Source organism: Triturus cristatus, chromosome 1_2 (assembly GCF_964204655.1).
Source record: "Triturus cristatus chromosome 1_2, aTriCri1.1, whole genome shotgun sequence".
Taxonomy (NCBI): domain Eukaryota; kingdom Metazoa; phylum Chordata; class Amphibia; order Caudata; family Salamandridae; genus Triturus; species Triturus cristatus.
In genome coordinates, this window is record NC_140580.1 from 521,176,038 (window position 1) to 521,190,700 (window position 14,663).

The following is a 14,663-nucleotide window of genomic DNA, read 5'->3' on the forward strand; positions in this document are numbered from 1 at the left end:
GTTCCCCTTTAGAAGATATGAGCCAAAGTTACCTAGTAGATAGCAACTTTCTAATCCATACTTGCTTACCTGCAGAGGACTAGGCTTACCCCACAATGTTTTTGTGACCTCGCCTTGCCTGACCTCAGACACTCAAGGTACGACACCCACGCCATCAAAGATCAGACGTACATTCACCACAGGTTCATTTCCACCAGTCTTACTTTGGTGCCATGAAGACTCCTCTTGCTTCAGTCTGGATTCTTTAATCCAGAGGTCTAACTCCTATCCATCTCTTGTCCAGCCCTTCCTAAATTAGGCAAGGCAAGCTCCACTGTTAGGCCATGAATATGAGTGTCTTATGTACTCAACGTCAGTTGCTTGAAGAGCGTCTCGAGTGGTGTTTCAAACAAACTTTATTGTGGAATGTTCCTCTAGCTTTGTTTCTCCTCAGGAATCACGTCAGGGCACACGCCCCTCTGCTTCCTACTGTGTGCCTAATCAATTTTTAGCTTCCACTCACTCACTCAACAAAACATTCTAAAATTAATTGTGAGTCCTCTGCCTGTCGAGCTGAGGTTACTTGATCAGAGCTGGTCCATGAGCACACCTTTGTTCGAAAACCCAAGCACACACAGGATGAGTAATGCTTCCTGAACACAGCTATGGTAAAACAGCATTAAAAAAAAATCCAGATGGAATCCCTAAGGACTCCTGCCAGAAAATAGTTTCACTCCATTTTCATACAAATGCCTTCCCATTCATGACGCTGTATGAAAGGGCGCAGGTCGATACACAAAGATTTATTCTCTAGTTCTGCAAATCCTTTACTTTTCAATCAACTCTACTGATGTATTTTTGTTTTACAAATTGTTCATTGTCCTTACAGGCATGCAAGATTTTAACTATCTCTACTCAAACTGCTTTGAAATTACTCTGGAGCTGAGCTGCAACAAGTTTCCACGGCAGGAAGAGCTGGAAAGGGAGTGGTTTGGAAACCGTGAAGCTCTTATTGCCTACATAGAAGAGGTAACTCACCAACGCCAGTTAATACAGGAACATGCAATACAATCACATGTAGTAACATTAATCAGGAATTTAAAATGGCGGATAGAGGGCCATTAGCAACAGCCACTGTATTTCCACTGTTTTTCCTCATTGGTGCTGCCAGTGTGAAATTGACATTGCGTGACAGATACAGTGCATTGTTTACTTTGTGGGTGTCCTCCACATTGGCCCAGACAGAAGGTTTTCATTGGCTGCAGCCAACTGCAATTCTAGGTTGCCTAAGGCAAACAAAAGACCCGCCCACCTCTGCCACTGGTATTTGTAGGATTCATTCACATATTGATCAGCACACGTTCATCAACCATTATTAGATTGTAGCTGTTATTCATCACATATTTGCGACTGCGTCAGCATATGGCCGTTTCATTTGTACAGCAATGATACGAGTATACCAAGAATTGCTCAGAAAGTCACAATGTGTGATGCACAGGGTTCCTATAAAGGGTGTTGAATCCTTGGCCCCCACAGTTGTTCATCAGTGCCACTGGGCACTGCTAAATCGCCATTGCACAGTATCTCCACAATGGAAAATGCTTGCTAAAAAGCCTACAAATATTAGCATGAGTGAACAGGGAAGCAGTTCATGTGAGTCTTAAATATGAAGAATCATGACAGTTCCACAGATGGCCCCATTCCTGTCCCCTGGGAGCAGGTCTGTGTTGGGTACTCCTGGGCAAGTAAGAGAGGAGGGATCAGCCAGGCTTCACTCTCCTCCAAAACACTAAGGCCTGCACATAGAAATGCATGCACTGACCAGGCCTATACATTTTGCTCCAGGTGCACTGTCCCTGTAATGGGTACAGTGCATCTGTCTCCCACATTCCCCCACTTCTATTAACCACTTCTCCCACACACACATCCCTCCCAACACACCCCCTCACACTAATCGATTTCACTAAAGTGCTCCCGCACCCCACGCACTGCGTTTGTCCCTACACTGTGATTTTGTCACCACATATTGCCATTAGAGCTTCATCTACCCTACACCCATGCAGTCATCTAGTAATGCATCTGTCCATGCACTCACTCAATCATCCATCCATGCATTCTCTCATGTATCCATTCATCTATCCATTTACCCATTCTCGCATTCATCACGGTGAAGGACTTTCATCAGCACTGTAACAAGAAGAATTATCCTTTTGGCCACCAAATGAAAGTCTAAAGGGCTTACAATATTTTCAAACGTAGAATCAGTTTCTGCGGAGAAACCAAGATATTTTTTCCATGCCCAGATATACTTTGCTGCTTCTATTAGGAGTGTCACGCATATATACATATTTTTAACATTCATACAGCCCTAACCAGGTAGATATGGGGCTCCATACATAACCTAAAAGTATGTGTATATGTGTGTACATGTATGTTATATATATAACGCAAACCTAAACAAAAGGCACTGAATCAATGATATCAATACAAGAAATATCAATGCAAATAAATAAAAGAAAATCAAAAATACACAAAATTGAAGAATAAAATAAAAATAGTGTAAAAAATGGAAATGGAGCAAAGCTATAAGTAGGCAATAATGATATTAGTCAAATTTTCAGCTATAACATTTCCCAAGTGGAGAGTCCCAAGGACCTTTAGTTTGGAGGAAGGCGCATTAGTTACGCTCTGCACCTTGCCTGTGTGGATGGGTCTGCCCCAATTCAAGATTGTGCCCTGGGCTCCATGACATAGCGGCAAGTGATGCTCACAGGAGCGTGGGTGTATAAAGCCTTATTCTATGTCAGTCAACGCTGGACTCACCCTTTGAGGAGGAACGAGGGCCAACACAAGAAGGGGAGAGTTACGAACAAATGACATGGTCCTGTCGATAGAGCTGAAAAGAGAAACACGTGACGACACTACTCAGTCAAGATGCACAGTGCCCAGCTCTTCAACTGCACCTGCAGTTGCATATTCCCACAGTACTCTCAAAGTTGTGAAGTGTGGCGGATTCTTCATGCACTCCTCTCAATTTCACACACCCACAGTTTTGGTGCTAAACTTGCAGTGTCTCCTGCAAGGTTTTCAGACAAGATGAAACCCGTAGGTTTGGTAGAAGAGGAGCCTTTCCCTAAATACCTATGAAGAACGGTTCAGATTGCAATACAGGCATCTTGTTTCCACTTCTGATTTACATACCTCTTCCTTTTCTAATCCAATATGTGATTGCGGTGATAAATATCGCAGGATATTTACATGGAGCAAACATTATCAAATAACTCAAATGCCCGCTATGCATAACCACCAGTGACAGTGTGCATGACAAATAAAGTTACTTACCATGATTGTGGACCCATGCCATAAACAGAAAACATAATAATCACAGTCCTTTGGTTGCATCTGGCATTATATTTCATCGCTATTAAAATACAGTATGTCCTCACGGGTACAAGGCACATCTTCTAAAGTCAATCAAACTATTGATCTGTATCCTCATCTTTCTCCCTCTTGGGACATAAATGAGTGTCCTCAGGAGAAATGGCGGAGTGACTGGTACCGTGGATTGTATGTAATAATAAGTAATTAGGCTGGGTAAATCTGTGCAAAAATGCTAGGAATATGAGTCTAATACCCTCATCACAAATGCATCAAACGCCGTTGACGAACATTAGGGAATAGAACTGCCCATGTAAGAAGCCATCGCAGGTCCACGAGCGTTGACCGGCATTGCATTCTGTTTGCATACATTCTTGGCCAGTCCAAGCAGCAGCTATTGACAGCAAGCAGAGGTGGACCTCATTGGAAATCGGGAAGTGTTGATGGTGGACACATTTCTGCTTTAACTATTTACGGTGGGCCAATAGAGGAAAGATACGTGACCCTCCGCAAACCAATTGAAGTCAACTAAAGAATTAAAGTCGGTGATGACCCTCAAAGGCATTGCAGCCAATGTGCCTTTGAGGGGGATGGGCCACAGCCTGAGAGGGTGTGTGCAGTAAATGCCCAGTGACAGAGGCCTGAGTTCCCATACAGCTCTCCACGCTCTGTGGACCCAGAACCACACACATACTGGAGCTCAGCTGTTCACATTTCTAAATTTGTACTGATGGCCTTCGCCTCGTGCTGTCGTGCCCTCATTGGTCTGCTGTAGTGTCATTCACATTTTGCTTCCACCCAACATAGAATGCAGCATTGGGCACAGAGTCAGCCTACTTCAGCCAGTCGCTTACCTGACTGTGAGAGGCAGGACTCTGCAAATTGTGCACATCCACAATATAAGCAGTTTGCTTCAGTGCCAGGGACTACATCTGCAATGTACATATTTCCAAACAAATATACACTTTGGCTTTTAGATATTGCTTGTTATAATAAAATGTTTGCCTTCATAAAAAATCCATTCACAATCAAAACAAGCATTGGCAAAGTTAAAAGCCTGGCATCCAACATCAGACTTGTTGGCTTTGCCAACATTTATTTAGGTTTGGAGTTAGCCAAGGCCTTTTGATTTTATTAAAATTATTTGTATAATTAGGGTCTTTCAGCCAGCCCTCTTAATTCATTGGTCTGTAGTTGCATCATTCACATTTTTATTCCACTCACTACAGCATTAGGCATGTGGCAATGGGTCAGCCCATTTCAGCCAGTGGCTTAGTTAACTGTGCGTGACAGCATTCTGTTTTTTCACAAGTAGTCCACCGATACACAAAGTTGTTCAATTCACTGCAAGAGACTAATATGACACTGGTCTTTTTGAGTTTGTAAAAATATTGTTCCTTTTTATATTGGCAAGGGTCTGATAGCTCATCCAACAATAAAGTTTTACAAAACCCATGACAGAGCAAGCAAGGGCCAACAAAGCCAAAAAGTTAGCAGCCATCGCTAGACCCATTGGCTTTGACAATTGGTGTTTGTACATGTATTGAGTAGAGCAGGATTAATGTCGTCAGAGACAGTGCTTTTGTATATTTTCTATGTAGCAATCATATTACAATACATTGTTCATTAATGCTAAAACTAATTCACATATCTTTCTTCTTCCCTGTGTGTTTATGTGTCTCCGTTGGATAAGTTCAGGTCCACCAGGGGATCAAAGGGCTGATCACAGATGAGAACAATAATGGCATACCCAATGCTGTTATCTCCGTGAGTGGGATCAAACATGACATCACCTCTGGTAAATTTCACTCTCACTGAATATTCCTAAACAGCACCTCCAATCAGTGGTTCCCTTTTGATTGTTCTGTATGATAGGGTCAGGCAGCTGGATCATGGTGTGTTTTGAAGCCTTCCAAGATACCTCGAATCAGTGACCCAGTTTGTGAATGTTTACTACAAACTGGAAATTGTATGAAGTAGTGTGAATAAACAACTGTGTGACATGTCACACACTCCTGAGCCTGTGAAATGTCTGTCTGGTCAGTAGCTTTCTAATCAAAGACTTACGTGTTGCAAATTGTGCTTCCTTTGAACAGTCCATGCTACTGTTAGTGTACCACATTAAGTTTGGATGTCTTCTCTTGGATGCAATTACTTTCCAGTTTTGTCCAGCTTTTCTCTTCCTGTGCTTCTATTGTTTTCAATCAGGGCCACCAATTGCAAGTTATTCACACCCCTCTTATTTAGATTAAGCTTACCAGACAGCACAAGCTGTTTGGTTGCAAAAGACCTATTGTGAACTTACATAGAACTTACAGGGTCTTGCAGCCTGTTCATTTCTTACAATTGGTTGGGTTTACTGTCATTTTTATTTGCTTCCAACTTATTCAATGGATTTCATGGGCCCAGATTTTCCATCTTTTGTTTTTCACTCCCCTGGAGCATATCCTCTTTACCATCTCTCTGACTGGCTGGCTTCTATCCTTCCACTGCTCACTTTAAGGGAACTACTTTATTTCTTCTTTCATAAGCACTCCAGGAGAGTGCATGTGTTTTCCAGCTCTCTCTCTCATGTGTTTCTCCCTCCTGCCAAATACTCACCCCCTCTCTCCGTATTGCTGTCTCCTACGTGTTTGCGAGCTCTCTCTCCTGTGTTCTTCTCCCCTGTGTTCTTCTCCCCAGCCAATCTCCCTTCATCCCTCACACTCTGCTACTTTTTCACTCATGTGCTTCTCCCCTGGCCTCTCATGTTACTCTCCCATGTGTGCTGCTTTTCCTCCTCCCCCACCCTCTCGCCTGTGCTTCCCTCCAACCGCCTTAAAAAAAAGCGCTTTTGAGCAGCTTCTTTTTTCCTTTTTTTGAATTTACTGATTCATTTCAGAACTATACATTTTTAAAAAGTGGCACCCTCGTCATTTTGTAGGCGTGCATGCATAATTACGCATGCTTACTCCTGAAAAATGATGCACGTGCTGAAGCTGCATCAATGAACCTTTTTCTTTATTTTTGGCCGCACTGCACAGTATGTTGCCAATGCTGTACAGGTTCACCAAACGGCATTGCAAAATCAGGGTTCTCCAGGGTCAGACCCAGAGAGCCGGATCCATGCCAGATTTTTAAGATAACTACATTTAACTAAATGGGGATATGCTAAATATCTGGCATGAATCTGGCCATCCAGGATTGACTTTGGAAAATCCTGATCAAAATCAACAGATAACAAAGGCGAGACCAATTGGCTTTGTCAATACTTTTTCCTGTCTATTCTTCAAAAATGTGAGCTGCAAGTGCACGTCTGTCACATACCACACAGCACAGATAACACACCCATTAACTTTGGCCGTTTATTCATACCAATGACACTAATCATGGTCCATTTTAGGCGCAGGAGTGGAGTGAAAAGTGACAGTCCAACTTTTGCATTTTAGATCTCACATGACAGGTGCACAACACATTAATTGATCAAAGCAAGCTCTGAGCCAGTGCTGCTATTGGAAGACTGCTTAAATAGTCAAAATCACTAATGTGGGCTCCACAACCTCACTATACCTTCCTTTCCAACACCAGTTTGCTTCCCCAGTGAACTAGGTTGCAGGCAAGGCATTTTCATAAGCAGTACAAGCTTGTCTACCTGAAATCAGTTTTCATAGATGAGTTGGAAGATGTTGGATTTGCATTTACCAGAAACAGCTTCAGTGCAGTTTTGAAAAATTACAAAAAACATGCTAGAAGATAGCATCTTCTTAAATATTTCTTTATATGGGAAGGATGCTGTATCTAAGATCACATAATTATTTTGGGTACCTTAAGAAGGTTGATAGGAAATTCGCTAAAAAATCAAGAAATAAGAACCTCCATTAGAAACTTTATAGCATGTGTCCCCATATGGTCCGGAATATCCACCCCAGAATATTGACGGAACAGAATATTGAGTGCAAAAAATATATATATATCCACAGGTAATTAAGTCTAGATTATCTATACCTAACTTCAGATGTATATATGTGTGTGAGAAGTTAGGTATTGATATACCTATGCTGTACATATATTTTCATAGATACATAGATGTGGAGACAGTAATAGTGAATCTATACTTCCCTATATGCACTTAACTTCCAACATTCTGTCCTTCACTAGTCTATCCTCAATATTCTTATACCACAACATTCTGGGGGTTGATATTCAGTAATACAACCACCTGGAAGGGATCTCGAAGGGTCTGACATTTCCATAAAAAATCCCTTTACTGCTGTGTAGAGTCTCGTGCTTTTTAGAATCATCAATATTTTAGAGACCCCCAGTGATATCATTGGGTCTCCACTGGTAATGTGTGAAGTGCTGCTGTCCACACACACACACTACCTTTGGAAAGAGGCCTGAACACAGATTGCTGTTGAACCGTGAGAAAATTTATTGGTGCATATTTATGCGATCAAATTTGAATTGAAGGCATTTTTGGGTGGGGTTTGTTCCCTTACTCTGCTGTCTCACTGCAGCAGCTGAGCACAGCACATCTCACTAATCCATCCTCCAGTCCTAGAGTGCTAGCCCCAGCCACTCTGGAGCCAATGATTTTCCTTTTTCACCTTGACAGTTTCTCTTCAACCCTCTAGAGCATCCTGTGTGCACTTGCTGGTTTAATCAGGTTAAATCAGTTGTTATAATCACTTCCCTAAGGTGTCTTGTAGAATTTAAACCTCACCTCTTTCTACCTTTTATCTCACTAGAGTATATGAAGGAAAGTAATAGGACCTCTGTCAAAATCTTTCTAATGTTTTAATGTTTTACTGAGTTGGGTAACAAAAAACATCTGTTATTCAGCACCAAGATGCCTACGGGTCAATGTGCGCTTTACATGCATGTTATGTTATTTTATACTATGCTATGCTATGTTATGTCATGTTATGCTACTGGACTTGGATGTGTTCAAAATGGCCTTGCACATTGGCCCCCTTATATGACCTAAGTCTCCACCTCGTGTCCCATGTGTTCCTGTTTGGCAGCACTGTATTTATGCATCTCTATTTCTGTAGACAACTGCTACCTATGAAAGTCTCTCTTCTGATTTGTGTAGCTATAGTATTTGGATCCCTTTGGGTGCAGTGGTAAAGATAGTGACTCACTGGTGACACACTCGTTTGGAATTCAATATTGCATAGTAATAAATTCAGTAAAACAGTTTATTGACTTACAGTGTGTGAGTGAGGGGTCAAAGGTCACTTTTTTTTTTAACTCCCATTGTATCACGATGACTGTTACACTGAACACTCTCTAGCTGCAAATTTGTTTACATGCTAAGAATCTGATGAGCAACACAAAAAAGATGGGTGGAATGATGAATTAATCTGAGCCACTGGTAATCACTCACAGCATCATTCCATTCTATTATTTTTTTACTCTTCTGTGTCATTCTAGACGTAGACCAATCACATGCAAATTAGGACCACCAAGGCCCTAAGGGAAGGTCTAGATGGACCTCTCAGGCCTAGGTCTCTCTGAATGGGAAAGAGGAACACAAGCATCCCCAAATGGGTTTAGCCCTGATTGGACCTGATCAGTGAGGGGCAGGTTCTGTCGCACAGCGTATTTGGAACCCATGTCTGGACATACCAGTCCTAGCAAGAGAGAATCACATATAAGGATTAAAAAGGGATGAGTTAAAATCTTAGATTCATCTGAGCTACTGTGAGCAGCATTATATTCCCATCATGTGCTAGCTTCTCTCTGACATTACAGACAGCGAACAACCACAAAAGACCATCCAGACATAATTGCCGGGCCAGGTCCCCTCTGGAGCCGGAACTCAATTAACAGTAGGTCCAGCCAATGGTTTATGAAGTCCTTACTCAAATATCTGACTTTTACTATTGGTGCAGTGCAAGGTATCTGCGCAAAGTTTCTATCAAGAAATTGAAACTCAGACCTAGAGAGTTGTAAAGGTTTCTGAATTTCAGTATCTCGCACCAAAGCAAAACCGGTCTACAAAATATTTCTGGTCTTGCCAAACTCCAATATTGCCATTTGCCTCCTTCCTTCTGAAAAGCAATGTGTGTTCCTGCAGCTCACCTAATACCATGAATTATATTTTTGCTGTCTAGGTGAAATGGGTGACTACTTTCGGTTGCTGTTGCCTGGGACATATAGTGTGACTGCGTCAGCTCCAGGTTATTCTACTGACATCAGAGATGTCACTGTTGGCCCAGCTGGAGCTACTAGGGTGAGTTTGTGGTATATTTGGCTCGCATTACAATATTACAGTCCCAACTTTAATCTATGAAAAAAATATGTTCCTTGTTGTTAATGGACCCCTTGTGTTTTTTGCCACATATAACCAGCGACACAATATTCCAACTCATTTGTACTCGGAAAGATGAAAGGTTGAGCTAGCCTTGTCAGGATTTGAACCTATTAACTGTAGGCAAAACACAGATGTCAGCAAAGAGCACTTAACCATGTAAATGACTTTAACTGTATCTTTTTCTTCAGACTCAGAATTACACCTGATCTACTATGAAGCCCTCCACACTGCCCAGGCAACACTTTTCTTTTGTAATGGTGCTTTCTCTCCCTTTGGCTGTTACTATACGGGAGCAATGTCTTGTAGTTTATTTATGTTATGAATACTGTTGCCTCCCAGACAATTTCGTGTTTAAGGGAATTTGTTTTCATACTGGCTGTTTTTAGAAAGGTTTCTGTCCCGAAAACCCTCGTGAGCTGCTCTTTGAATGAGAGCTGTTGCTTTCACTGGGTCTCTTGTGCATATCACCGCATCACCAGTGTTGAGGAGCATTTCAACCCAACAGGACTCAGCCTAAACGAATTCAGTACCTTTTCATTGGAAATCACAGTCACATATAGCTCCATGCAAAATCTTTAGGTTGTCTCTAACCCTGGGTTAATCATCAGCCCAGAGTTTTCTCAGTCGAAAGGCCTTTGAAACAGTGTAAAGCAGAGTAACCCATGCGATAATTTATCAACAATATCTAACCTTTTCATTACAAAAATATGAGACTCTCTAAAACCTATTCAGAATCCAACAAAATAGCTGTTCCTTCTCCTGGGGGGTTAGCTAAGAGGGAAGCTACCATATTGTTTGCTCAGTGATGGTCCAGCCAATGACAAACCCATGTCGCTGGTCTGAAACCAGGGCAGATACGAAGATGGACAACTACTGCGTTAATATTTCAACACCAATTTCAATGTTGCATTACAATAAGAAATCGAACCTCTGTGTCCTTTTGGATTTTATTTAAAGAGATAGGATGTGCGCTAAGCATTTCCGGGGTGATGCAGCCACCCCTCAATGTATTACTGCCTAGATTGACGGGTGTAAAAATTGATATCAAGACCTCGTGGAACTAGCTTTTAGACTTTGGTTAGAATACCACCTGGATCCACCATTTTATTTGCAAATGGCTGTATTTATATCCCCACGAAATCCAGCCCAATACCTTTATCCCTGGAGATATACTCAGGGAATCGCAGTAGATCCATCAGTCCTTCCATCTTTTCCTTAAGCGTCTTCACTGCAGATCCCAGGCCACCAATTAATTGCATGACATGTCCAGTCACTTTGTGTAGGTAACAGTAAGTCGGTTTCCCCCAGAAGGTAAAAAAGGCAAAATTAGACTGTGCTCCCAGGTACACATGTTATTCCACATTCCAGAGGAAACAACTTGTAATCCTTGTCGTCTCACAGGGAGAGTCATCTGGGTATGAAATGAGGAACTCAGAACGGAGCCCCTTGTCTATATTGACTTGCAGCGCAGGGTATGTGTCATGGATCGCCTTAAGGATCTTTGTGAGGCAGGTAGTCTTGCCACTATCATATTTATTCAGTTTGTACAGCACCATCAACATAGGTCATTAACTTGGCAGAGTTTGGGGTGGTTGCTCATTCTGGTCATTCACAGTCAACCCCTGTTTTGGTGGTTTGCTTTAATTCATACTAGAGCACAGTGACAGGAAAATATGCGGTAGAAGGGGGGAGCAAAGTTCATACACTAGGAGTCAGGCCAACTGCTAGGCTTGATACCAATCTAATAATTCTCTCACTTAGCCCGGGGCAGATCAAACCATGACTTGCTCCACCCACCCAGATGGCACTAGTTCAAAGTCTAAACTCCTGAGTGGATGGTGTAGGTCAAAACATTTATATGGTTTTCAGACAAAATCATGTCACAGTATAACTGTACACCCAGCTTCATCACCCCTGCCGAGTACGCTCTTCTGAGTTTCTCACAGCTTGCTATGCAGTGAGCAAAAGGAGCAGCCAGCCTAAAAAATCAGCATTGAGCACAGGATGCCAGGACTTGCCATGTTCCCTAAAAGAGTTGCAGCAATGTATTTGGCATTGTGAATCATGGGGACGGGGGTGAGCACGCTCCAGAAAAGCCTGGCCCTGCCTTACGTGGAGATCAATGTTTCTTATCAGAGGTGGGGAAGCCGCTGAAAGCTCAAGCTATGCTCGATCCAGCAGCCTGGCTCCAACTCGGCTTGAGGTCCTCCCAGAACCTTGAGCCCAAAATGAGTCAAACATTTACCAAAGATGATGTGGTCTAGTGACTACAGCTGCTGACCATGCACAACAGACAGCCAGGTTTGAATTCCCACCTCGACTAAGTATCATGTAAACCGCCCTGTGCCAAACCAAAAAGGCGTAACATAGTCTGTGTCTCTTGTGAAGCATTTTGATGTCCTTGTGCAAGGTTTGCATTGTGAAAAACTACCAAAAATAAAATGTGGAGCCTGCCTGTCACGTATAATCACATCCTCCAAGCATAAGGACAAAGCACTAACCTTTGATGTCAGAAAGAAATACCCATCTGGTGGCTGAACTGCAAAGTGTAAAAATCGTAAAATTTGGGATCGCTCCTGGCTGTATTGCTCGACCAAATGTTGTGAGCCTAGACAAATACTTGATTTCAGCCAGCCATTTTTTTGTTCCTTTGGGAGCACCTTCAGAGACGCGAGTTAAGCATGTGTGCTGTACAAAAACCTCTCTTATGTTTGATCAGTGGCGTTTGGTGGCACATCTCTGGGCGCAACAATTATACACATATCAAATACACATAATATACACATTAATATAAATATACACATAAAAAATCACTTACCTTACACTGCCGCTCGCCGTTCAGCAGCATTTCCTCGTTGTTCTGCAGCATGTCCTCCGAGCGCGAAGCCTACATCCAACTCTCTCATCCAAAAAAGACTGGTCTTATGCTGTTAAGCAGCATGAGTAAAGCGTCTTGATTTGCTGGAGCGGGCTGTCTGCACGCTCCAAAAGGCACTGCTGGCTTGTGCCTGCTCTCCAACCCAGCTGTCCCAAGTCAGCCGAGTTGGAGACGTTTGAATTGCGCATGTCGGTTTGGCCGTAGGAAGGTAGTAGGCCAAACCAAAATGCACACTTCAAACTTAAGTGGCCACTACTCACTGCTGTCAATCATTGGCAGCATTGACGCACTGGCGCTGCCTTCTTACTCCATTTGCCGGCACAAAACATCAAAAATAAAATGGTAATGAAATCATTTTATTACCATTTTGTATTTGACACGTTCTTCCCAGCAGTGTGGTGGGGGCGATGCTCCTCCACTCTCGCAGAGGAACCGCTGCTGTGTTTGATTTAATAGCCTCTAACGTTGATCCATCTATAATACGGATCTAGGCTACATACAGAGTGCACATTACAATTGACTTGCCTTTTAAGAGTTAGCACATCGCAAGGTTCAGTGTGTAACCCTTCACTCTAAAATTGGGCGACCAAGTCTTTCCATGGTAAAACTGTAGTTTTGCATGCCTTACTGCTGGGGTATGTAAAGCACATGTCCTGCCTGGGTCATATGTTGCACCCTGCCTTTAGGGCTCGGTAGGCCTGCGAAAGGGGTGAGTTACACACATGTCCAGGGGAAGTGCTGGCTTTGCCATTGCTTTCAAGGACAAAGTCAGGCTAGCAGTGCATCACTACTCTACCAGTCTGCAGTGGCCGACTCAGAGACATGTTTTACTTTGGGGGCCACCAGGGTGGCACAATCAGTGCTGCATGCCATGCAGTACCTTTCTAACTTACATGCCCTGGGTAGGGGCTTACAGGTAAGTTAGCCATTTCTAATTCGGTACAACCAATTCGACACACACTTTAGGGTCAGGGTACTGGCACTGAGGTCTGGTTAGCACAGAGTTGGAAAAAAAGCAGCATCAGTCGAAAAACTTGTGAGTGACCATGCAAAAAGAGGCATTTCCTTACTTGAAACATGTAATATTGACATATCCAAATTAAGATGCACTAAATAGTAAATTGTTGAAGTACTTATGTTGATATTAAGAGTGTTATGGATACAATCTGTGTTATTTTTAACTATAATTTCATAAAGTGACTTTTACATTGAGTAAGACATTGTAAGCTTAAGCAAAGCAAACTGTAATGAAACAAGGTATATATTTTATTGGTGCCCTTTTGAGTGTGGGGTTTACCAAACAACATAAAGTATAACATTTTATTTTATTCTGCAGCAAGATTTTCTGCTCTACCCACGCAAATCAGAGGAATCAAGAGGTGAGAAGATTCCAATCAAGAACCTAAACAGCAAAGGACATTCAAAAAAAATAATTCCTAGAGCTGCCAGGATGGTATCGCCGAGGTAGGGGTTCCCTTCTGAGGTGGAGTCGAAGATCACGCAGGACCTCAGGGATGAGCATGAACGTGGACTGAGAAAAGGCCAGCGTGCAGTCATGATAAATTCATGCTCGTGATCCAAGTAATGAAAGAAGCCACCAATAAATATGGATACTATTTTGTCACTTTATATATATCTTATTTAAGTATTGACAATTTAATAGAATAACACATTGATTTAACAATAAACTTTCTTCCGGTAATTATCTGAGAGTCGTCAAGGCATTTTTGGAGCATTCTCTTTACTTATTGAACAGTGAATATGTTACCTGACCGAGATCATCTATCAGCAGATTTTTGTACTTGAAGAGACAATGGAACCTGCCCTAAAAGACTTGATCTGAAACATTCTCAGCATTAAACCTGACAGCTTATTATTCTTTCACTACCATATGCAAATCTGCAGTCTCCCATGGTACCTTTGAGGTGTTCGGTGCACTAACAAGTTGCACTTAAATAGATGTATGGAACTCTACGTTCACATGCGCATCTCTAAGCGGTACCATGTACTGTCAGAATTGCTATTAAGGAAATCATAAAAGGTACGAACAAAGTGGTGTCGGCTTACTCTTGAATGATCAGGGTAACTCCCACAAAACCTTTGTCTCAATTATATGTTGAACGGAGATGT

At 42.3% G+C, this 14,663-nt stretch overlaps 1 protein-coding gene across 2 annotated transcripts in view; it reads left to right on the top strand.

Annotated features, from left to right (window-relative positions):
- The window catches only part of CPN1 (carboxypeptidase N subunit 1), a 125,910-nt gene extending 111,672 nt beyond the window's left edge, over positions 1 to 14,238 (top strand). For both annotated transcript variants that reach the window (XM_085606281.1, XM_085606282.1), the window contains exons 6-9: positions 869 to 1,008; positions 5,056 to 5,155; positions 9,456 to 9,574; positions 13,870 to 14,238. In XM_085606281.1, coding sequence (XP_085462407.1) covers positions 869 to 1,008; positions 5,056 to 5,155; positions 9,456 to 9,574; positions 13,870 to 14,001 — 491 coding nt within the window. In that variant the 3' untranslated portion in view covers positions 14,002 to 14,238. The remainder of the gene's footprint in view (positions 1 to 868; positions 1,009 to 5,055; positions 5,156 to 9,455; positions 9,575 to 13,869) is intronic.
- Positions 14,239 to 14,663: the final 425 nt, after the last annotated feature.